This window comes from Chrysochloris asiatica, unplaced genomic scaffold, assembly GCF_000296735.1.
Source record: "Chrysochloris asiatica unplaced genomic scaffold, ChrAsi1.0 scaffold00172, whole genome shotgun sequence".
NCBI classification, from domain to species: domain Eukaryota; kingdom Metazoa; phylum Chordata; class Mammalia; order Afrosoricida; family Chrysochloridae; genus Chrysochloris; species Chrysochloris asiatica.
The window spans coordinates 3441624-3467206 of NW_006408690.1; the positions used below are offsets into that span (position 1 = coordinate 3441624).

At 38.9% G+C, this 25583-nt stretch overlaps 1 protein-coding gene across 13 annotated transcripts in view; it reads right to left on the minus strand.

Annotated features, from left to right (window-relative positions):
* The window catches only part of ABI1 (abl-interactor 1), a 123754-nt gene that overhangs the window by 76799 nt on the left and 21372 nt on the right, over positions 1–25583 (minus strand). For all 13 annotated transcript variants that reach the window (XM_006871670.1, XM_006871669.1, XM_006871666.1 and 10 more), the window contains exon 2: positions 9220–9387. In XM_006871670.1, the coding sequence (XP_006871732.1) occupies positions 9220–9387 (168 nt within the window). The remainder of the gene's footprint in view (positions 1–9219; positions 9388–25583) is intronic.

Genomic DNA, 25583 nt, shown 5'->3' on the forward strand with positions numbered 1-25583 from the left:
CATCCATATGAGGTTAGAGTAAGGTTATCCATATAGTTAATTTATAAATACAAAAGCCAAGCAGCTACTTGTATTATATTAGAAAGATTTCAGTAACAAGCTTAAAATAGGAATTATCAGTTGTTTAAAATGCTGAATTATAAATTTGAGCAATCTACTTATGTAAATACACTACACTTCAATTTTCATTATATGGATAATAGTTTTGAAAAGACTTTCTGCAAATTAATGGTTTTGTATTCTATGGCAGGAAAAACTGCTCATAAAATAAACTGGCAATGCAATTGTCCAACATGACTTTTGTACAAACTTTAAATAACACAAAATTCTCACTTCCCTTCTTAATTTACATCTGGAGACCTGGTGTGGCACTATGGGTTAATGCACCAAACTGCAATGCCATTTGAACTGCAAGATTGGCGGTTCATGCTAACCAGCTGCTCCTTGGAAACATTACAAAGGGCCGCTTTGAGTTGGAATCAAATCAACAGCACTGAACAACATAAAACCTTTGATTTGATACTTGTAAGGAAATTCCTTCTGCTAATTCTTACACATCCTAGTTCCTATATGCTGATGATAAGCAGGAATGAAACTTCTTTTCCTTACTAGACAATACAGGGGGCACAAGATCTGTGCCAAGTGGGGAATAAGGAGCCTCCAATACTCCGGCATCCCCAGGAATGTTTGCAACTCTTTTACTTTGGTAGAGCAGGGGTATGCTTTAACTTTGTCAGTTATGGACTCGGGAACCACATTTGTCTATTCCCACGAATTTGACAGCTGATCCATACCCACGAATTTGACAGCTGATCCAAGGCCCTGCAGTCTGACATCACTGATGACCCACTCACTGAACTCAGGTATAAAACTGTCTGTGGATCTTCCCATAAGCAGCCGGAGGTAATCTCACAAAATGGTTCGCTACTCACTTGCCCCAGAAAACCAAAAAAAATCATGCAAATCCAGAGGTTCAAGTCTCTGGATCCATTTTAAGAACACCCGTGAGACTGCCCAGGCCATCAAGGGTATACATATCAGGAAAGCCACCAAATATCTTAAAGATGTCACTCTGCAGAAGCAATGTGTACCATCCTGGCGTTACAATGGTGGCATTGGTAGGTGTGCCCAGGCCAAACAGTGGGTTTAGACACAGGGTCGGTGGACCAAAAAGAGCACTGAATTTTTGATGCACATGCTTAAAAATGCAGAGTAATGCTGAACTTAAGGGTTTAGATGTGAATTCTCTGGTTATTGAGCACATCCAGGTCAACAAAGCTTCCAAGATGTGCCGCCGAACTTAACAGAGCTCATGGTCAGATCAACCTCTACATGTACTCCCCCTGCCACACTGAGATGATCCTCACTGAAAAGGAACAAAGTTTTCTTAAACAAGAAGAGGAGGTTGCACAGAAGAAAACGGTATCTCAGAAGAAACTGAAGAAACAAAAACTTATGGCTTGGGAGTAAATTAAGCTTAAAACAAAATGCAAATAAAAGTGGGGGGGGAGGAACTGTCTGTGGTTGAAACAAAGGCATAGAGACACTAAAATGGACAAAGTGCAAAGTGATAGGTACCTAACATTCTCCAATATTGTTGAGGAGATAAGCAATGACTGCTTCATGAAGCATGGACACCACTTTAAGTTCTCAGTATCCTATGGACATATGCCATGATCCGTCTGGCCTCCGCACAATCACACCAGGCTACTGAGTGGACTGTGAGTGGGCTTAATAATCCCCCCGCCCCCCGGATAGCTGTAATCTCCTCATGCCATCCAAGTGGGCAGTATTGCTTGATGTTAACCGCACAGTGGTTATAATACATGATTGTTGTTGTTAAGTGCCATCGTGTCGATTCGGACCCATAGCGACCCTGTATAGGTTTTCCAAGGAGCAGCTGGTGAGCTTGAACCATTCTCCTTGCAGTTCAAACGACTTTGCAGTATGACGCATTAGCCCACAGCGCACATCAGGACTCCATAATATATGATAGCATATATACCAGGCACTGTACTGTAAGTCCTATAAGAGTCCCTAGCTAAATAATTAATTTTGAAACAAATGTTTATCCATATACTAATTAAAATAATTTTATTTTAGGCAGTGATGAGAGAAAGTTTAGTTCCTCAATCCCCCCTCTTCATATATTCATTCAATATAGACTGCATTCTATATTGTTATACCTCGAATATAACTTATTACCTATACATCGATACTGTCAATGTGCTGGTTATGCAACATACTTGATGTAATTAGTCTCACTAAATTGTATTATTTAAAAAATGTTGAACAGGCAAATGTTGTGTTATCTGTATCTTTATAACTATTTTTTAAATGGGGGGAGGAGGGCAGGCAGAGATTACTTTTGTCAGTTAACTATAGTTAAAGCAAGGCCACTGATTAATGTGAATAAAAAGTGCTTGCCCACTCCAAATAATGGGTGAGAGAATTTACCTTAAATCATTTGATTGCTCACCCTTAATATTTTTAGGATAAAAAGAAAAGGTTTGCCACTGTTTTTAGTTCACATATCAGTCTTAAAAAAGCAAAAGTAAAGATAGAATGTCACTACTTTGCATAGTGGTTACGAATCAGGTTGCGAACCGCAAGGTCAGCAGTTTGAAACTACCAGCTGCTCCACGGGAGAAAGATGAGGCTTTCTGCTCCCGTAAAGATTTACAGGCTCGGAAACCCTATTCAGGGTCGCTGTGGGTCGGAACTGACTCGATGGCACTTAACAACAACTTTGTAATAGGCCTTTGTCAGGAAACTTGAGGACTTTTTCATATTTTCCTAATGATTTTAAGATGTTTTTACAATACTGTTTTTAAATATAATCATTTTAATCCGTAACTTGAAGATGACCAAAAAAAACCTCAAAGATTCATATAAAGGCATATCTCATTTACAGATATTTTGTCATAGTCGTTGTTGTTGTTGTTAAGTACCATAAGTCAATTCCGACCCATAGCAACCCTGTATAGGGTTTCCAAGGTGCAGCTGGTGAGCTTGCACCACCGACCTTGCAGTTCAAATGGCTTTGCAGTCTGGCACATTAACCCACAATGCCACACTGCTGTAAAAACAACTACAAACTTTGTAGACTAAAACAATAAAAATTCGTTTTCTTATGGTTCTGCAGGACAAAAACCCAAACTGAAGTCTATGAGGCTAAATCAAGGTTATCAACACTAATATAATATTCACAGAGTTCAAAGCTATGCCTGGCTTGATGCTAAACGCAGTCCCCAGGGCAGGAATTTGGTGTCTATATGCCACTGTTGCTGCACAATAACTTAACAACTAGCTACAAAACAATTGCTGAACCACTGGCTTCACTTTTCACATTTTTCATAAAAGTGAAAAAATTCTCTTCAGATTTCTATCATTTAGCAAAAACAGAAACTAATTAGGGTTCACAACAGCAAAACTGGGTAAAGCTAACTTTTTAAAAGAAGGGATATCCACTGATCCCCAACTGATCTTAAGATGAGAGAGAAAAGAGGAAGGCTTGGCTAATCTGAAGTTTAGAGATGTGTGAACTCACAAGTCCGCAGACACTGACCTAATCACAGGGGGCTAGGGCTGAGAGTGAAGCATCCAGCTGCTCTCAAGTGGGGGGAAGCATGAGTGAACTCCCAAACTTGCAGCTAGTACCCATCTGATCTAGCTTGAATGGCTAGCTGATCAGAACTCAAGCAGATGAAGATAAAGATGCTTGATATTGTGAACAAGAGTAAATTGGTACAATTTGATGTATTGGATCTTTGCTTATGGATGCAGTTGCTCAAAATTCCAAACAAAATGGAAGGATTCTTCATATAAAGGAATAAACTTGTTTCCTCAGTGCACTGGATTAACAGGGACAATCTAGACCTAAAGGCATGAAAGTGGCTGGTTTACAAGCTTTCACGAGTGGGCTTAGTTTCAGAAGGATGGGGGTAATGTAGAATCTCCACTGAAAAGTTTTCCTCTGCTCCAGATGGATCTGGTGAAAGAGGATGGAGGATGATGGTAATAGGATTTTATGATTCAACTGTAATTGTTAGCAGGATTAGTTGTATTGTCACAACTATAATTATAGAAAATGTGTAACTAAAGGGGGAGTAGTTAATCTTTCACTTCAAGAACACACAATCCCAGGACCATCAAGAAGGAAGAGCCTGAGTGGAGCATGAGATCCTATCTAGGAAAGCAGTGACAGCAGAGGCAGTGGCAAAGGCAATGGCATAGAGATAGAGCAGCTGCGGGCTCTAGGACCATGGACTGAGTAAAACTATGTCTTGCAGGCAGGAGTATGGCTTGCAGAATATGCCCTTAGGACATTTAAATGAATATGTATTTTTTATTTTGTATGTACCCATCAAATATTTTTGCTTTGTTCATTTGTGAAATATAAAATGTAAAAGGGAAAATATAATGTCTATCCTGGAGAATATTCCAGGTGCCTAATAGAACGTATTCTGTTGTTGAACAGAGTGTTCTATTGGTGTCATTAGGTCAAGTTGACAAGTGTTTTTCAAGTCTTTTATATTCTTCTGAAATTGTTTCCCATTTCTTTCATCCATTACGGAGAATGACATGTTAGTTTTTTATTGCTTCTCTAACAAATGACCACAGACTTCATTTCTTAAATCACACAAGTTTATTATTCTACAGTTTTACAGGGTACAAAAGGAACCCTGATGCTACTATGGGTCAGGCACTGAGTTGCTAACCACAAGATCAGGAGTTCAAACCCACCAGCCACTTCTCAAGAGAATGATGAGGCTGTTTGCTCCCATAGAGATTTAGTCTTGGAAACCCTATATAGGGTCACTGTAAGTCAGAATGGACTCGAAGGCAGGTTTTGCTTGTTTTTTAATAGGTCTGACACATGTTTCATTGGTCTAAAATCAAGGTGTTCCCAGGGCAGTGTAACTTCTGGAGGTTCTAGGAGATGATACATTTCCTTGTTTACTTGTTATTGCCTTAATCCAGTTCCTTGTGGATATGGAATGAAATTTCTGTTTCCTTGCTGGTGGTCACCAGAGGCTGTTCTCAACTTCTAGAGCCAACCTACATTTTTTGGATCATGGTTCCCTTTTCCATTTGGAAAGCCAATAGCAGTGGATGGAGTCCCTCTCACATCTGAACAGCTCTTCATTCTTCCATCGCATCTCTCTGACCAAGCTGGGGGAGGCGCTCTGCTTGTAAGCAATCATATAATAATATTGAACCTACCTAGACAATTCAAAATAATCTCCCCATCTCAAGGTTTATAACCTTTATGATATCTGCAAAGTACTTTTTGTTACATAAAGTAACATATTTACAGGTTTTAGGGATTAGGGCATGGGCATTTTGGGGGGACGTTATTCTAACGTCAGTATAGGTATTGAGAACTTCAATAATTTTGTTGAATTTCTCCCTTTCCCCTTTCATTCTGTCTTTTTATGGTTTATGTAGGAACTCTGCTGTTCAGAACTCTGTTGTTAAGAAAGTCAGACTTTCTTCATATACTTTAACCAAAACAAAAATTACACAAATTAAATGCAAAGCAATGAGAATCCAGCTATCTTGTATTAAATTGAACATTACAGAGGTTTACATAAATGTAAAACGGTGTCATTCTTTTCACAAAATTTGTTGTGAATAAGTTACTTTTCATTAAAAACATATTGATATTTGTTAATAGTTATTTGTACTAATAATTATATTGTTGAGTAAGTTTTTAATTCTTTTTAAATTTCTCAGTTTTAGTTTCTAAGAAGATAAATACTGGTAGATTTAGCCACATAAACAAAAGCCCTTTTAGATCATCAACAATTTCAGAATGTAAAGGAATCTTGAAATCAAATATCTGAGAATGCTGACTCATTGATTCAGTTAACACTTCCATTCAGGGAATCCACCCCACCTTCCCAGTACTTATAGTAACTAGATTTCCCTACAAAAAAAAAAAAAAAAAAAAGATACAGTCCCTAAGAGATGTAGTCACTTTGAGAGTTCATTATGTAAGGTTTCACTAGAGTACTCCAGGAGCAACCTGAACACAGGAGAATAAGATAAAGACATTCAATTCCTAGTTTTGTACACAAGAGGCATGATGGTACATCAGAGACAACAAATGATAATCTATGAGTCAAGTGAAGAGCTTTTGATTTCTAAGGTATCCTGGTAGGTGCTATCGAACCGGTACAACTCATAGTGACCCGAACAGAATAGGTACAACACAATCGGTACAACAGAATAAGATACTGCCCAGTCCTGCACCAACCTTACAGTTATTGCTATGCTTAAGAGCCCACTGCTGCTGCCACTGTGCCAATCTATCTCGTTGGGGGTCTTCCTTTTTTTCTCTGACCCTCCACTTTACTAATAAGCATGTCATTCTCCAGAGACTGATCCTTCCTGATAATCTGTCTGAAGTAAGAGTGATGAAATCAGACCATCTTGGCTTCTAACCAGATGAGGTTACTGAAAAATACCATGATTTGGGTCAGATACACCTTAGTCCTCAAACTGACATCTTTGCTCTTGAATACCTAAAAGAGGTCTTGTGCAGATTTGCCTAGTACAATGAGTCATTTGATTTCTTGACTGCTGCTTCCATAGTGTTGATGGTTGATCCAATCAAAATGAAGTCTTTGACAACCTCTCTCCATATATCTTGACGTTATTTATTAGTCCAGTTGTGAGGATTTGTTTTCTTTACGTTGAGGTGCAACCATACTGAAGGCTATGGTCTTTGATCTTCATCAGTATATATATATATATATATATTAAGTACTCTTTGCTTTCAGCAAGCACAATTTTATCAGTTGCATACTGCTAGTTGTTAATGAGTCTTCCTCCAATCTTGATGTCATTCTCCTTCATATAATCCAGCTTCTTGGATTATGTACTATGTACACTGATTAAGTATGGTAAAAGAATACAACCCTGGCACACACCTTTCCTAATTTCAAGCCATTCAGTGGTCCCTTGTTCTGTTTGAACAACTGCCTATGTACAGGTTCCTCATAAGCACAATTAATTGTTCAGGAATACTCATTATCTGCAATGTTATCTATAGCTTGTCATGATCCACAATAGAAAACCTTTGCATAGTCAATAGAGCGCAGGTTAAACATCTTTCTGGTATTGTCTGCTTTTAGCCAAGATCCCTCTGACATCAGCAGTGATATCCCTTGTTCCATGTTCTCATCTGAATCCGGCTTGAATTCCTGGCAGTTCTCCGTCAGTGTGCTGCTGCAATCGTTTTTGAATTGTCTTTAGTAAAATGTTACTTGCGTGGGGTATCAATGATTTCATCCAGTGATTTCCGCATTCTGTTGGGTCACCTCTCTTTGGAATGGGCAAGTTTGGGATCTCTTCCAGTCAGTTGGTTAAGTAGCTGTCTTCCAAATTTCTATAGCCAGAGAGCAAATATTTTTTGACTCATCCTTGTATGTAGATGATAGCTCAATAAAGTTATTTTTTTTTAAAAAAAAAGGGTAGGTTTACTGACTTCCATTCCAGACCAGATGCATTAATAAGGAAAGTATTTAACCTCCTGCCTAAAACAACTAAAATACATGAAGAAACAGCTTTTTATTGCATGACCATCATGCAATGAAGGAACATGATCCCTGTGGGAATGGAAACAAACGAGATGAGCACTACGATTGCTCAGGTGTAGCCTCGAAGACTGACTGACTGAAGAGTGAAGCTGAGAGTTCAGAGAAGCCAATGAGGCAAGAGTTACAGTGAAGAGTACCATAGTGGAGACATTTTCACAATAAGGGAGCTCTGAAGATCTTAAGAGGGTCCACCCTGGAATCATTAGCTGAATACTAATCAGTACACATATTCACTGAAACCTACCAGAGGCTAGAAAAAAACCTTCCAAAAGAAAAGGAGGAAACAATTCCCAGAATTCACACAGGGCCAAGAATAGTGTCTTGTTCCCCACATTTCAAGTGGGGGGAAGACCATTTATTCATGGGACAGACCCATAATAAGTGAAGCGATTAAATTCATAATAAAAAACTTTTCCACAGAGAAAAGCCCAGTACCAGATGGCTTAATTGATGAATTCTACCAAACATTTTAAAGAGAACAAATATTAAATCTATGATTAAATTGAAAAGAAGGGAATACTATATAATTTATTTTATGAAACAAGCATTATCATGACATCAAAAGCTGAAAAAGACATCACAAGAAATGTAAATTAAAGGTACCAGCCCTCGAAAATATACAAGCAAAAATTAGTATCAAAATTTTTGCAAAGGTAAAAACACCACGGTCAAGTGGGGTTTATTTCAGGAAAGCAAGTTTGGTTCTAAAAACATCAACATAATTTATATTATTAACTAAAACAAAAATATATAATTTCAACAAATATATTTGACAACATTCAACATCTATTCCTAACAAGAACTCTCAATAAGCTAGAAGTCAACTTTCTCAACCTCACAAAGTACATTTATGAAAAATCTGTAGACTATATATCATACTTAAATACTGAATGCTTTTTAATGGGAGGGGAATATGACAACCTTGCTTAGTATCACCACTCCTATTCAGCATTGTCCTGGACCCCCTAGCCAGCCAGTGCAATCAAGCAAAGAAAAATGCACAGTATAAGAAAGAAGAAAAGTAAAACTGTCTTAATTCAAAGATGACATGATCCTCTCTAGAGAGAAACACCAATCAAATATACAAATCAAATGACTTTAACTAGGAAACAAAATGAGTTTCATATCATACTATAAAACAAATCAGCTGTGCAGGCAATGAAACAAACAATTGGAATTGAAATTATAAAAAGTAACATTTACAATATTATCAAAAACATTAACCTAGCAGATTTCAAAAATTTGTGGAAGAAGGACTTTTTTCCATGAACTTTTTGAAGCCCACTGTATACTTCATATTAAAAAAATCTGAGAAAAGGCCAAGATTTAAAATACTGAAAACTAGAGAGGATGCCACAATACCATTAATCATCAGGAAAATGGGCACATGAAAATCTTTAAAACAGTGTACTTGTAGTGAAATCTGATAAAGTGCTTTTTAAGAAAGAGTAGGCTTATACTGGATTCAAAATGGAAGCTGAAAGTGATAATGACTGAAGTCCACTATGGTCAGCCTTTAAGTAGAAAGACAAGTAAAGAATCTATCTTTTCAGGTTTCACTAATGCTATCAGTTAATTAAATGTGAATTTAAAGTCTTCTACAAGCTGTTACCTGTGAGATATGATTGATGGAAGACTCCATTCTCCGAAGTTGAGAGGCTTGGATGTCCAGCAATTGGAGAACATTGTTGGCCAATGCATTTATTTGATAAGCAACACTAGCTAGGGATTGGGTTGTATAGGCTTTGGTTTCTTCTAAAGCTTTCCTCTTGTCTGTAGCCTGAAATAAGAACAAAGACAATCTATAGTTACTTAGGTTCATTCATTAAGCAGACATTCTATAGAAAGGCAGATATATTATACTTTTTAATAGAAAAAATAAATTCAGCTAAAAAACTTATTGGACTCATTTGGCCATAGTAACTGAAAAGGACTATAAGGACACTATCTGCCAGATGGAACCACTTACTCCTGATTAGCCAATCCAGTGATGGCCATTAAAAGGGTTACCAGGTGTCTGTCATCACAGTATCAGAGGCACACAGTAACAGTTGGCTTGAGTTGCTAACTTCCCTCAAGAATCAACTCACTGCATCACTATCTTTAGGACCTGTCTTTACCACATTCCTTATCTACTAATGATGATATGCACTAGATCCATTCCACCATACACACTCCTGTTTACTTTAATCACCATCAGAAATCCAACCTTCCTGTATCTCCATTATGATCAAGCCTCTCATTTCCACAAAAAAGACTACAAAATGTACCCAACCCCTTGCCCATCTCTTTTACCCAAACTTTTAAAACATAACTGGAGTCAGATACAAGAACTTCTCAAAAAGGAACAAAGTTGTTTTTTTTTTAAAGTGATAGACTGTGAGCAGGGGAACTCACAACTTATATCACAAAAAGGTTGTTGTTGTTAAGTGTCGTCGAGTCGGTTCTGACCCATACCGACCCTGTACAGGGTTTCCGAGGGTGTAAATCATTACGGGAGTAGAAAGCCTCATCTTTCTCCCAAGGAGCGGCTGGTAGTTTCGAACTGTTGACCTTAAGGTTCGCAGCCCAATTCGTAACCACTACGCTACCAGAGCTCCTAATATGTATTTTTGTTGTTAAGTGCTGGCAAGTCGACTCCAACCCTATATGATAAGGTTTCTGAGGAACAACTGGTGAGTCTGAACTGCTAATCTAGCAGTTCAAGCTGACCTTGAGGTTGAGTGCTTATCCTATGGTGCCATACAATGACTCCATCACTAATATAGAATCTGAAAAATACCAACAATCCATTAGTAGATATCCTAGGGATCTAACAGAAGTGACATGAGCAGACATATGCAAACCTGTTTATTGTACACTATTCACAATAGCAGAAAGATGGAAACGACTTAGGAGTCCATCAAAGAATGAATAGATAAATAATATGTGGTACATACAAACAATAGACTACTCTCAGTAATAAATAAAAATGACTTCACAAAATATCTTGGAACATGGATGAACCTAGAGGACATTATGTTGAACAAAATAAGTCAAACATACAAATTGTATTTTCTGTTTTATGAAATGACATGAACAAGTATACAGAAATTAATGTTCATTTTGGTTACCAGGGATGGGAAGGGAGTGGAATTCACTCTCTAGATAGTAAACACTTGTTATATTTGATGATGGAAAAGGTTATCCTGAATGAGGGTGAAGTGTACACAGCCTGATGTAGGTAAACAATGTCACTAAGATGTATTTAAGAAAAAAGGACATTTCGGTAACTACTATCACATATAAAATTCTGAAAAGCAGCAATAACCAAATATATGTGTCAGTATATATGGATGATAATTCAATCTCCAAAACAATGCAAATATGTTTGGAACAGTACATCAACACAGAACTATTTATTACAAATTCAAGCCAGCATTAAGAGGACATGTAACTAGGGATATCATTAAGAACATCAGATGGATCTTGGCTGAAAGCAGAGAATACCAGAAAGATGTCTATCTGTGCTTTACTGACCATACAAAGGCTTTTGACTGTATAGATCATCACATACTATGGATAACATTGAAAGAATGGGATATTCCAGAGCAATTTGTATTTATGAGGAATCTGTACATAGACCAAGAGGCAGTTGTGTTCAAACAGCACAAGGGAACACCGAATTGTTTAAAATCAGGAAAGGTGTGCATCAGGGTTGTATTCTTTCACCATACTTATTAATTTATGTGCTGAGTAAATAATCCAAGTATCTGGATTATATGAAAAACATGATATTAGGATTGGAAGAAAACTCATTCACAACTTGATACAACCTTGTTTGCTGAAAGTGAAGAGGGACTTAAAATACTAACTGATGAAGATCAAAGACCACAGCCTTCAGTATGGATTACATCTCAATGTATACAAAAAATCCTCACAACTGAACTAATAATTAACATCATGATAAATAGAGAAGAGATTGAAGTTGTCAAAGACTTCATTTTCCTCAGATCAACCATCAACACTCATGGAAGCAGCAATTAAGAAATAAAATAATGTATTGCATTAGGCAAATCTGCTGCACAAGACCTCTTTAAAGTGTTGAAGAGCAAAGATGTCAATTTGATGACTAAAGTGCGCCTAACCCAAATACTGGTATTTTCAATCACATTTTATGTATGTGAAAGTTGGACAGTGAAAAAGGAAGACCACAGAACTGATGCATCTGAGTTATGGTGTTGGAGGACAATATTAAAGGAACCATGGACTGCCAGAAGAACAAACAAATCTGTGCTGGAAGAAGTACAGCCAGAATGCTCCTTAGAAGCCAGGCTGGTAACACATTATCTCTCATACTTCACACGTTATCAGGAAGCAATCCATGGAGAAGGACATCATGTTTGGTAAAACAGAGGATCAGAGAAAAAGAGGAAGACCCCCAATGAGATGAACAGACATAATGTCAGCAGCAATGGGTCAAACATTAACAAGAACTGTGAGGATAGCTCAGGAACAGGCAATGCTTCATTCTGTTGTGCATAAGGTCACTATGAGTCAGAACCACCTAACAACATATGTATGTATGTAGGGGTATAGGTGTGTGTGCATATAAGTGTATGTATATGTAACAAGGGGCTTCAAAATTTTTGTGGAAAATAGAATTAAAAGATAGGGAATTTCCCACAGACTTTTTGTAGCCCTCACATAATGAACAAGCAATCCCCAGGATGCAAATGGATATCCATTCCTAACTGTTTTTATATCGTTGTTAGGTATCACTGAATTGGTTCTGACTCATGGGACCCCACTACTCAATCCTACACCATCCTCACAATTGTTACATTTGAGCCCAGCTGTTGCAGCCACTGTATCAATCTATCTTATTGGGGTTCTTAGTCTTTTCCGCAGATCCTCTACTTTACCAAGCATGATGTCATTCTCCAAAGATTGGTCCCTCCTGACATGTCCAGAACACATAAGATTAAGTTTTGCAATCTTCCCTTCTAAGGAACATTCTGATTGTACTTCTTTCTAAACTGATTTGTTTGTTCTTCTGGCAGTCCACGTTGTTGCTGTTGTTGTTAAGCGCTGTTGAAGTCAGTTCCAACCCATAGCAACCCTTTATAAGGGTTTCCAAGGAGCAGCTGGTGAGCTTGAACCACTAAGCTTGCTGTTCAAACTGACCTTGCAATCCAGCACATTAACCCATAGGTGCACACCAGGACTCCATGGTATTTTCAATATTCTTTGCTAACACCGTAATTCAAATGCTCAAATTTTCCTTATTAACTGTCCAACTTTTGCATGCATATGATATGATTAAAATACTAAGGCTTGAGTCAGGCACACCTTAGTCCTCCCTCCAGGTGACATCTTTGCTCTTTAACACCTAGCTTTTGTTGTTGCCATTGCTGCTAAGTGCCGTCAAGTCAGTTTTGACACATAGCGACCCTATATAGGGGTTCTATGGAGCAACAAGTGGATTTGAACTGCCAACCTTGTGGTGAGCAGTCCAGTGCTTATCCTACAGCATCACACCAGGACCCCAGCCTTACGTTAGTACAAGAAAAGGAGCCCTTGTGACACTGTGTGCTAGATAATGGGCTGCCAACCCACTCGCCACTCAGAGAGAAAAATGAGGCTGTCTGCTCATAAAGTTCTCAAAAACTATGTAGGCTCACTAGGGGTCCAAATCAACTTAACAGCAGTGGGTTTAGCGCAAGAAAAGGCTTGAAGCCTTTTCAATGATTTAAAAGCTTCACATGCAGCACGTGAAGGGATTTTGATGAAGAATCTGTTGCGAATAGTGGTTAGAGCAATCATTTATGTTAACATTAAAAGGAAAGTAGAAATTGTCCATAAATTGAACATTAGGAACCCAGGGATTATGTGTATATTTATATATATAAAATCAAGCACACGGGGGGGGGGGCACAGTTTCAGATACTTCCTAGACATAATCAAACACCTCGCAGGATTGACTTTCTAGGTTTGAAAGATTAGGACTATAGTCTCATGTGACATCCTCAGTCAATTGGCATAATGTAGTTAATAAAGTTATGTTATACATCTTAGTTTGGTAAGTAATGTCTGGGATCTTAAAAACTCGAAAGCAGCCGTCTAAGATACAACCAATTGGTCTCTACTCATCCAAAGCAAAGAGAAAAAAGGAACCTAGACTACAGGACTAAGAGTCAACAGAATGGCCTCATCTACCCTGAGATCAGAAGAACTAGATAGATGGTGTATGGCTACCACTACTACTGACCAATCTGAATCAGGACACCACTGTAAATGAATCCTGATAGAATAGGGGGGAAATGTGGGACCAAAATCTCAAATTATTCTTTAAAGTCAGACTTACTGGCCCAGTTCCCCACACTTACTGAGACAACCACCCTGAGATACTCTTTAAACCTTGAACTGAAAATGGCTTCTGAAATTACCTTTTTTAGCAAACTACGGGCTGGCTAACAAAATTAAGAATATTGCCAATGAGTACTGTGCTCCTTTAAAAAATAAAAATCAATGAGACCAAGCAACAATAACTTTAAAACAAAAAATATACATAAAATATAAGGGGAATAGGGAAATTCAATTAATGGACATGGAACAACCAGAATGGAAATAAGAAGAGTCATACGTTGTAAAGAATGTAGCCAATGCCACTGAACAATTTGTATACAAAAATTATTGAATGGGACAACTAAACTACTATGTAAACCATCACCAAAAACTCAATTAAAATGTTACTAAAAAAAGAGAGAGAGTTAAAGAAAACCCCCTATAGCACACTGAAAGCAACAGTTTGAACCCAAGTTGTATTTTATGATGCCATAGATCAATATCCTACCTCCTTCCCACTGAAAAAAACTAAAAATAATCAGTAGCTCCAATCATGCAGACTGTCTTGGTGTGGCACTGTAGGATAAAGCACTGGACTACTAACTGCAAGGTTGGTGGTTCAAACCTACCAGCCGCTTCTCAAAAACCCTATGTAGGGCCATTCTAAGTCGGAATCAACTCAAAGATACTAAACAACATCAGACAGAATGTTGTCTTTAATACTATTTTCCCTGAAGAAGAAACAACACTCTTTAGAAAATTAGCCAGTTGTAAGCCTAGACATAAAAACGTTTCAGGCCAACAGTAGAATCAATGTGTCCTTTTTAGTTGCTGTTGGGTCAATTCTGGATCATGGCGACCCAATGTATGTATAGATAATAACTGCTCCATAGGGTTTTCAGAGACCTTTTGGAATCAGATCACCAGGCCTGTCCTTGAAGGTATGTTGTGGTGGTTTTGAACTACCAACCCTTCACTAGTAGTCAAGTGTTTACCCAGTTGTACCACCCAGGGACTCTTAGAATCAAATGAAGTCCTACCAAAACAATTAAGTTAGCAGAAAAAGAAAATTTTTACATTGCTTCCATTTAAGAAATTTTAATTAAGTAAAAATTTTAAATTAATTTACTCAGGTATACTAGTAATTATTTCAAGGGCTCAGTATTTATATGTGGCTTGTGGCTAGCTTACTGGAGAGCACAGTTCTAATCATAGTTAATTTCCCCTGCATAATGAATTTAAAATTGCTGCTGTCACTTATTTTGGGTTTCTACATGTACTATTTAAAACTTTGCCTGCCAACCTTACATGCTTTTACCATATTACCACCAAGCAGCCTTGGTATGTTCCAAGGGCCATACAAAATGGATTATAAACTAGAAGACAAATAGCATTTCTCCAAGGAGCTAACATAAGACACAATCAAATCCACCATACCACAGTCTTCCGTACATTCTAAATTCCCTTCATGGAGTCCTGTTGTGGCGCTGTGGGTTAATGCGCCAGACTGCAAAGCCATTTGAACTGCAGGGTCGGCAGTTCATGCTCACCAGCCGCTCCTCGGAAACCCTATACAGGATCGCTATGGGTCGGAATTGACTCGACAGCACTTAACAACAATAAGGTCTCTAGGAGTTGACTCCTTGATATGAAAAGCACTTGCTATCCCTGACTCATGTCAATGTTTGCTTTGAAATAAACAGTTAATTATTTGAAAGACCTAAACTCAAAATAAACAATGGAGCCAAAAACTAAACAGGAAATTTCTCAGATAATTGACCCTTATGAGCATTCCATACATAAAACTCTCTCCCTTGCCTACCTACAGAAGCCAAGTTTTAGCAAATCAGGATCTGCAAGCTGAGGTTAAGAACATTTCCATACAGTAGCTACTTGTATGAATCTGTTTCTTGCCCTTCAAGGTGACTTCTTTTTCAGTGCTTAAAGTGTAAACTACTAGCTAGGAGCACTCTTTCTTACCTTTAGCCACCTTTCCTTCTCCCTTACCCACTCAACCTTCACCTATTACCACAGGAGGGGGAAATCTTTCTTTTTATCTCATTTAAGTACTCAAGAGAAAGAGCATAATTACCATGACTATGCTTAAAAAGTAATACCTTATGAAAGAAAATGAATATGCTTTTTCAATTTTTGCTCAATTCTGACTTTAAATATATTTATTACAGAACTGGAAATATAGCAAAGACATAAAGGCAAACAAACCAACAAAAAAACAGACCTTGTTAGCACTGTAGTGTACTTTCTTCAAGCATTTCCAGAACATGTGTGCCTGTTGTTGTTGTTAAGTGCCATCCAGTTGATTCCAACCCACAGCAACCCTGTATAGGGTTTCCAAGGAGCAGGTGGTGAGCTTGAACCACCAACCTTGCAGTTCAAACAACTTTGCAGTCTGACACATTAGCCCACGGAGCCACACCAGGACTCCCATGTGTTCCTACATGAATATAAAAATTGGCATAATCTGAGACTTTGCTTCAAGGAGTTCATGGAAAAATTCAATTATCTTTTAATTCCATTTCTCCACAAACTTTTTGAAGCCCTTTTATATAGTTATGTGTCCTGTTTTTCTCTATTTAATAACTAAAAGTATCTTCTACTGCTCCCTGATTTATTGTAGAGTCAAATATATATAAAAGTATAAAGAATAATTGATTACCTGTTATCTACTAGTCATTCTGCTTCAATAATTACCGTATTTAGTTTTATAAATTCACATTTATATTACATATAGTTTTACATCTGAAATATAATAAAAATGTTTTACTGATTTTTAATTCATTCAAAAGTTTTCTTTAAAAAAACTTAAGAGGTAACATATTTTGATATTTTATTAAATATCAAAACACCAATTCTACCTTAAATTTGCTTTTCTCAAACACTAGAACTATTGATTAAAGCTACTTATTTATTCAATTTACAAGTTTAATACATCTAACCATTTTCATCCAACTCCTCATGCTAATACTTAAGCTGCATAAATTCCTACTACCAACACCAAACAGTACCATTTCTAAGTTACAGTTGCTAAGTGCTGTCAAGTTGGTTCTGACCCATAGCAACCCTGTATAGGCTTTCCAATGAGCGGATGGTGGGTTTAAACAGCAGACCTTGTGGTTCAAACCAACCTTGTGGTCCAGCACATTATACTGCAGCACTACACCAGGACTCCATTTCTAAGTGAGAGCGTTATTATATTAAAAGCTGTCCTAGATAGAAAACAAAGCAAATACCTAGCACACAGCTAAGAGTCCTCATATGGTGCTGTAAGATAAGTACTAGACTGCTAACCAAATGGTTGGCAGTTCAAGTCAATCAGTCACTCCTAGGAAGCCCTATATGGGGTTTAAGTCTGAACTGACTCAATGACACTTAACAATGGCAGCACATTATCTACAGTACAGGCTTACATTCCTTAAAGTCTGTCCTAGGGCACTGTGCATTGGTCTGCTAACTGAAAGGGCAACGGTTCAAACCAACCAGCCACTCCACAAGAGAAAGATAAGGTTGCCTGCTCCAGTAAAGACTTAAAATCTCAGAAACCCTACATAGGGTTGCTATGAGTCAGAATTAACTCGATGGTAATGGGTTTGGTTTGGGGGTTGTTAGGGGACTTGAAAATAATTTGCTATTTAGGGAAATGGTAATTTCCCTCTGTCCTAACTGTAAGTAGTCTAATGACTTTGCTTAGGTCCATGTGCATTTTAAATGGGACTCTTAGCATACCAGTTACTGTTGAGAAACACTACTAAATAGTTTTCCTTTTGTTGAGATGGGTCTGGTGATGAGGGGGATAAGGTTTTTATGATTCAATTGTGAGTAACTAATGGCAATTGTTACAACTGTAAATGTAGAAGAGGTGCAACTGAAAGGGGGAGCAGTTAATCTGTCATTTCAGAAACAGAGGACCCTAGGACCATTAAGAGGGAAGAGCAAAAGAGGAGCAAGGGATCCTAACCAGAAAAGCAGCAACAACAAAGATGGTGGCAGAGGCGATGGCATAGAGAGACAGAGCAGCAGAGGACTATAGGCCCCTGAACTGAGAAAGGCAGTGGGCCTGCGGGCAGGAGACCAGCTTGCAAAATGTGCCCTTTGAAAATTTAACCGAATAATGTTTTCAATATGGTATAGTGTACATTAAAAAAAAAAGGAATAGAGGTAAATGCTGTTGGTTAAGGATGCATGGAAGGGATTCTCAATACAGGATCTGCCCTGAAAGCCTTCACTTAGTGAATAGACATTAAGAGCTTAAAAAAAAGCTAGTTAGAACATTTAGAAAGGAAAACCACCTTGTCAATTCAATATGTCACAACGATTTATCACAAAACATTACAGTCATTCAACTTTATAGGTCACTTACAGATACATTGTTGTTGTTAGGTGCCACTGAGTTGGTACCAACTCACAGTGACCCTATGCACAACAGAATGCAACACTGCCCAGTCCTGGACCAACCTCACAATTGTTGCCACACTTGAGCCTATTGATGCTGTCACCCTGCCAATCCATCTCACTGGGGGTCTTCCTGTTTTCTCTGACCCTCCACTTTACCAAACATGATATCCTTCTCCAGCAACTGGTCCCTCCTGACAATATGTCCAAAACATGCGAGACAAACTTTGGCCATCTTGGCCTCCAAGGAGCACTCCGGTTGCACTTCTTCTAACACAGATCTGTTGGTTCTTTTGGCAGCCCATGGCACCTTCAATATTCTCCTCCAACACCATAACTCAAAAGCATCAATTCTTCTATGGTCTTCCTTATTCACTGTCCAGTTTTCGCATGCATATAAGGTTACTGAAAATACTATGGCTTTTGTCAGGCGCATCTTCCTCAAGCTGACATCTGTGCTCTTAAGCACTTTAAAAAAGTCTTGTGCAACAGATTTGCCTGATGCAATACGTCGTTTGACTTCTTGGCTGCTGCTTCCATAAGTGTTGGTTGATCCAAGAAGAATGAAGGCCTTGACAACTTCAATCTTATACATATGAATCACTAAAACCCACTATCATTGAGTTGATTCCGACTAACAGAAACTTTATGTAGGAATTCCAAGGCTGTAAGTTTTTATGGAAACAAAGTCTCATCTTTTTCCACAGAGCAGCTGGTGGGTTTAAGTTTGTAGTTAGCAATCCAGTGCTTATACTGCAGCAGCACCAGGGCTCCTTATATAATAAGATGGTTGTTGTTAAGTGCCATTGAGTTGGCGATCCTGTATAGCGGGGCTGGAGAATATCCAGGGCTAGGGAATATCCATATAGCTGTATAGGCCGTATGTTGTTGCTGTTGTAGTTAAGTGCCGTCAAGTTGATTTCAACATATAGTGTTCCTGTATAGGGATTCTGAAGAGCAGCTGGTGAGCTTGAACCACCAACCTTGTGTTCAAGCTGACTTTGCAGTCCAACACATTAACCCACCATGGCCAACCAGGACTTCATAGGCCATACTATTGTTGTTGTGAAGTGCTGTCGAGTCAATTCCGATCCATAGTGACCCTGTATAGGGTTTCTGAGGAGCAGCTGGTAAGCCTGAACCGCCAATCTTGCAGTTCAAACAACTCTGCAGTCTGGAGCATTAACCCACAGTGCCACACCAGACTTCCATAGGCCATATAAGGTCCGCAGAATCATTTGATCCTGCAGTTCCAGACATCACATTATTGATGTTGTTGAGTGTCGCTGAGTTGGTTTGACTCATAGTGACCCTTTATAGGGTTTCCAAAGAGCAGCTGGTGGGTTTGAACAGCTGGCCTTGTAGTTTGCAGTCAAGTGCTGATCCTATAGCACTATACCAGTAGTCCAGCCATCATATTAGGAATGAGCTAATTAAAAGTCTGACCAAATATAGTAGGCTAATTTTTAAGTTGATAATTTTGTATGGCCCACAAATGATGTTTTAAATTTTGGCAGATAAAAGATTCCTCATCCTTGCTCTATAGGGCTTCCCAGGAGCAGCTGGTGGATTTAATCACCAACCATGAGGTTGGAAGCCCAGTGCTTATCCTATACTATCATACAAGAAGGAAAGAAGAGTGAAAATTGAAAAGGCATGGAAACAACTAGCCCAATGAATTGAAAGACCATACGATTATCAGTCGCCATGACCCTGAAACCAGAAAAACTAAATGGTGCCTGGCTACCACAATCAACTGCTCTGAAAAGGATCACATTAGAAAGTCCTGGATAGAGTGGAAGAAAAATATGGAAAAAATCATTAAAAAGACCAACCATATTGGTTAAATAGAAACTATGATGGCCTTTAGTCACCCTTCAGGTCTGAAAATGAACTAACCCCATAGCTCAATTCTCAGGCAAACAATAGACACATCTATGTTGCGGTTAAGTGCCATCGAGTCATTTGGAACTCATAGTGGCCCTGTATAGGGTCCCTGTATAGAGTCCTGGTATGGCGCTGTGGGTTAATGCGCCAGACTACAAAGCCGTTTGAACTGCAAGGTTGGCAGCAGTTCAAGTTCGCCAGCTGCTCCTTGGAAACCCTATACAGGGTCGCTATGGGTCGGAACCAACTCGATAACACTTAACAACAACAACATAATGTTTCCAAGGAGTGACTGGTGAATTTGAACCTTGCTAGTAAACTTGCAGTTATCAGTTCAGTGCTTACCCTACAGCATCACACCAGGACTATAAATGGAACAGCAACAATAGTGAGGTATGCACACCTTAAAATAATCAACCATTGGAGATCAAAAGGGAATAGTTGAAAGTAAATATGATGATCTACTCTGCAAACCTTTAACCAACTCACAAGAAAAATTTTTAAAAAACAAATAACATTTCATGGAAAAATTCCATCATCTTCTAATTCCATTTTTCTACTAACATTCTGAATCCCCCTCATATTACAAGTTTGTTAAAGACCCTAGTGAAGCAATGGCTAAGAGTTCAGCTGTTACTGAAAGGTCAGCAGTTTTAACCCACCAGTTACTCTGTGGAAGAAAAATGCAGTGGTCGCCAAGAAAACACATGGGACAGTTCTACTCTGTCACACAGGGTTAGTATGAGTTGGAATCAACTCAACAATAGTACACAACATTGTACAACATAGTTTGTCATATAAGCAAACCATGAGTTACACTCAATGGCAATTAATAACGAGTTTATATTCAAATTTCTCCAACTTCACATACACACACACAGTCTTTAGATCTGTTTGCTGTAGGTTCAGTACTGGTCTGCTAACCAAACGTGGTGGTTCAAACCCACCAGATGCTCCTTGGAAACCCTATGCAGGGTCGCTATGAGTCAGAACTGACCCCACAGAACTTAACAACAACAATCCAATGTCCAAAACGTGTTCACTGCAGCTGATATAATATGCATACTTAGTCTTCTTAAATCTAAAACACAGCCCCCAAGTCCCAATCATTTTTCTGTCTTCATAACATACTTTTTGTTTAGTTTTATTTTTTAATCCAGGCCAGTTTTCTTATAAAAATCCTATAACCTGGGTTTGTCTGACTGTCTCCTCAAAGTTAGATTCAGATTAAATACAGTGGCAAAAAAAAAAACTATGTACATGATACTGTGAACCTCCAGCTGCAAAAGTGATACAACATTTTTTCAAAGAACACTCCACCCAGGACTTTCTTCCAAGCTGCCAACAACACTTTTGCAAACTTTGATGCTGGCACTTCCTTAATCTTTCCAGAAAGTCAGTAAGCACTTTAAGACAAAAAAACAGAACTCTATCCTTTCCTCGTTCTTTAATTTGTAGGCCAAAAGGTTAAGACTACAGTTATCTGTGATATACAGATGATACAAATATGCTTACTGAAAATGAAGAGGATTGAAAATGCTTACTAATGAAAACCAAAGACCATAACCTTTAGTATGGACTGCACCTTAATGTAAAGAAAACAAAAATCCTCACAACTGGACAAATAAGTAACACCATGAAAAATGCAGAAAGGACTGAAGTTGTCAAAGACGTCATTTGCCTTGGATCCACTATCAGCACTCAAGGAAGCATCAGTCAAGAAATCAAACTACATACTGCATTAGGCCAATCTGCTGCACAAGGCCTACTTCTTTCTAAGTGTTCAAATGAAATGTATCAGTTTATGGACTAAGGTACTCCTAACCTAAGACATGGTATTTTCAATCATCCCATGCACATGTAAAGCTGGACAGTGTTTAAGGAAGGCTGTAGAAAAACTGATGCGTTTGAGTTATGGTGCTGGAGAAGAATATTAAAAACCATGGATTCCTCTAGAACTTGCACAGTGAAATAGGCTTACTACAGAGCCTTTGTATGTATAGGATCTTAGAAAGAACCCTGAGCACCATCCAGAACCTTCTGAGGTGGGCCATTCCCACCTGAAAAGACAAACAGGCCAGCCTGGAACAGCTAGAGAAACAGAAGATACTTTTCAAAAGAAGAAAAGCAGGAAAAATTTAAAAAATCAAAAATGACAGTCTGATTGGCTACTACAAAAACAAGCAAGCTGTTCACCTGGGCGCCATCAACACAAGCAATCAAGACTCTTCAGGATAAAACCCCTCCAAAGCTGAAACTCAAATGGAACACATGAGCAGGTATGTAAGGCTGCTGGCGACCACATTGGTCTGCTGGTGAATGGAAGACGGGGAAAAGGCAGCAATGAAGAAATGGGCTGAGTTCAACCACATTCCACAGACTCCCGCTGACCTGGAGATAAGAGAGAGAAGAAGAAGGGCTGGACAGTCTATATTTATGGATGCTGCTATTGTTGTTGTTAGATGCCATTGAGTTGGTACTGACTCATAGAGACCCTAAGCACAACAGAACGAAACATTACCCAGTCCTAAGCCAACCTCACAATTGCTGCCACACTTGAGCTCATTGATGCTGCCACTTTGCCAATCCATCTCACTGGGGGACTTTCTCTTTTTCTCTGACCCTCCACCTTACCAAGCATGATAGCCTTCTACATTGACCAGTCCCTCCTGACAATATGTCCAAAGTATGAGAGACAAAGTCTGACCATTCTGGCCTCCAAGGAGCACTCTGGCTGCACTTACTCCAACACAGATCTGTTGGTTCTTTTGACGACCCATTATACTTTCAATATTCTCCTCCAACACCATAACTCAAATGCATCAATTTTTCAACAGTCTTCCTTATTCACTGTCCAGCCTTTAGAGGCTACTGACAATACCATGGCTTGAGTAAGGCGCACCTTAGTCTTCAAACTGACAGCTTTGCTCTTCAAAACTTTAAAAAGGTCTTGTATAGCTGAGTTGCCTAATGCAATACGTCGTTTGATTTCTTGGCTGCTGCTTCCATGAGTGTTGATGGTTGATCCAAGAAAAATGAAGTCTTTGACAACTTCAATTTTTCCCCATTGATAAGAATGTTGTTTACTGATCTTGACCTATACTTATGGAGGTAGTAGCTCAAAATACCAACTGATATGATAGGGAAGAAGTCTTCACATCTAGTATCAATCCAATCTCCTCTGTATACAGGGCTGATACGGACAGGCAACTTATATATTACTACATAAAATGGGGGTCTATAAAGGCACGAAGTGACTAGCTTACAAGTTTTCAAGAGGGAGTTTAGTTTCAGAGCATGCAGGGGAAGGTAGAATCCCCACTGAATAGTTCTAATCTTGTCTAGATGGGTCTGGTGAAAGGAGATGGGGATAAGATTATGATTCAATAGTGCATAACTGTTACCATGATTAATTGGTAACTGTCACAACAATAAAGGTAGAAGTTTTCTAACAAAAAGGGGAGTAGGTAATCTTAAAGGCCAGAAACAGAAGACCCTAGGATTATCAAGGGAGAAGAGCACAAGCGGAATGTGGGACCCTATCCAGAGAAGCAGCGAAACTAGAGATGAAGGCAGAGATGAGGACATGGAGAGAGCGAGCAGCTGAGGACTCTTTCTTGACTCATGGAAAGAGAGTGACTGGGTGCTGGTTGCCAGGAGTAGACTTGCAGAATGTGCCCTTTGGTTGTTTAAATGATTATATATTGCTTAGTGTTTGGGTGTACACCCCCACCAAAAAAAAAGAGGGAATAAAAGCAAATATTGTTGAATGCATGGAGGAGATGATGCATGGAGGAGACTGTAGTAATTGCAATGAAATGATGAGTATAAAACCGATGTTCTCCCATGTAAACTGTCACTCAATTCACAATAAACACTTTAAAGAAAAAAAAGAGTAAGATGTAGCTCCAACGTGGCACAGTGGAATTATTATTATTATTATGTAATTTCCTCTAAGATGAACTACTCTATGTCCTTATTAACTAATTTATGGACCACATGATTTTTTTAATACTTTTTATTGTAAATTGGGTGAGTTTACATGGGAGAACTTCAGCTTTACATTTATCTCACCGTATTTCATTTCATTGCAATGATTACAATTCCCTCCATGCAACATCATTCAACAGCATTTGCTTCCATTCCCTCTGTTTTATTATTTTTTTGGATGTACACCGAAGCACTCAAAATATACAACCATTTAAACAACCAAAGGGCACACCCCGCAAGCCAATCCCTAGGCCATCAGCACACAGCCCCTTTCCCTCCCTGAGTCCAGATACCCCAGCCACTCCATTCGTCCACGTGACCATCTCTGCCTCTATCTCTAGCATCGCTACTTCTCTGGATAGGGTCCCACACTCAGCTTTTCTTACTTGATGGTACCAGGGTTCTCCACTCACACTGGACTGACTGCAAGATCAACCACTCCCCTCCTTTTGTTACAAAACATCTACCTTTACATTTGCAACACTCACAAAATCAGTCCTGATAGCAATTATTCACTATTGAACCATAAGAGTCTTATCCCCATCTCCTTTCACCAGCCCCATCCAGACAGTCTGGAAACCACTCAGTGGAAATTCTACCTTCCCCTGCACCCTCTGAAACTAGGCTACCTCTTGAAAGCTTGTAGGCTAGTCACTTCGAGCCTCTGTAGTCCATTTTGGGTAGCCAATGTCTAAGTTGCCCATCCCTGTCAACACTGCGTACTGAAGGGGTGGGAATGATCCTCACTGTAAAGATTTGTTCCCTCTTTTGAGCTACTACATCCGTTAAGTATAGGTCAAGTTCATCAAATTGTAGTGGATTGCTCTTTTTTTCCTCTTCTTTCTTTCTCTAGTCGAGTTCTGATCATCCAGTCATTGAAGCCAGGTTAAATGGGTGTTATCTGCAAGTATGGGTGTGTTCTTGTGCATCTCCCCTCACTTTGTTATCAGCTGGACACTTCACTCTGTGCTCTAGTCCTCTCTGGCCATGTCAGTGGGTCCAGCAGTCCCCAGGTCTCACCATGCTGCTGGCCAACCAGGTCTCAATCCAGAAGGACAGGAGTCTGTTGCACATGGTCAGACTTAGCTCACTACTTCATTGCTGTTTTTCCCCCACTTCCCATTATCGGTAAACCAACGTGGTCACCAACAAGGCCATATGCCTGCTCGTGTATTCCCCTTGAGTCTCAGTTTTGGAAGGGGGTTTGCCCTGAAGGGACCCAACCAATTGCCCTGATGGCTCCCAGGCAAACAACTTGCTTGTTCTTGTAGTAGTCAATCGGACTGCAATTATTTTTTTTTATTTTTCCTTCTGTGGACCACGTGAATTTTAACTTACTAGAAGGGAAGAGAGACTAGGGTG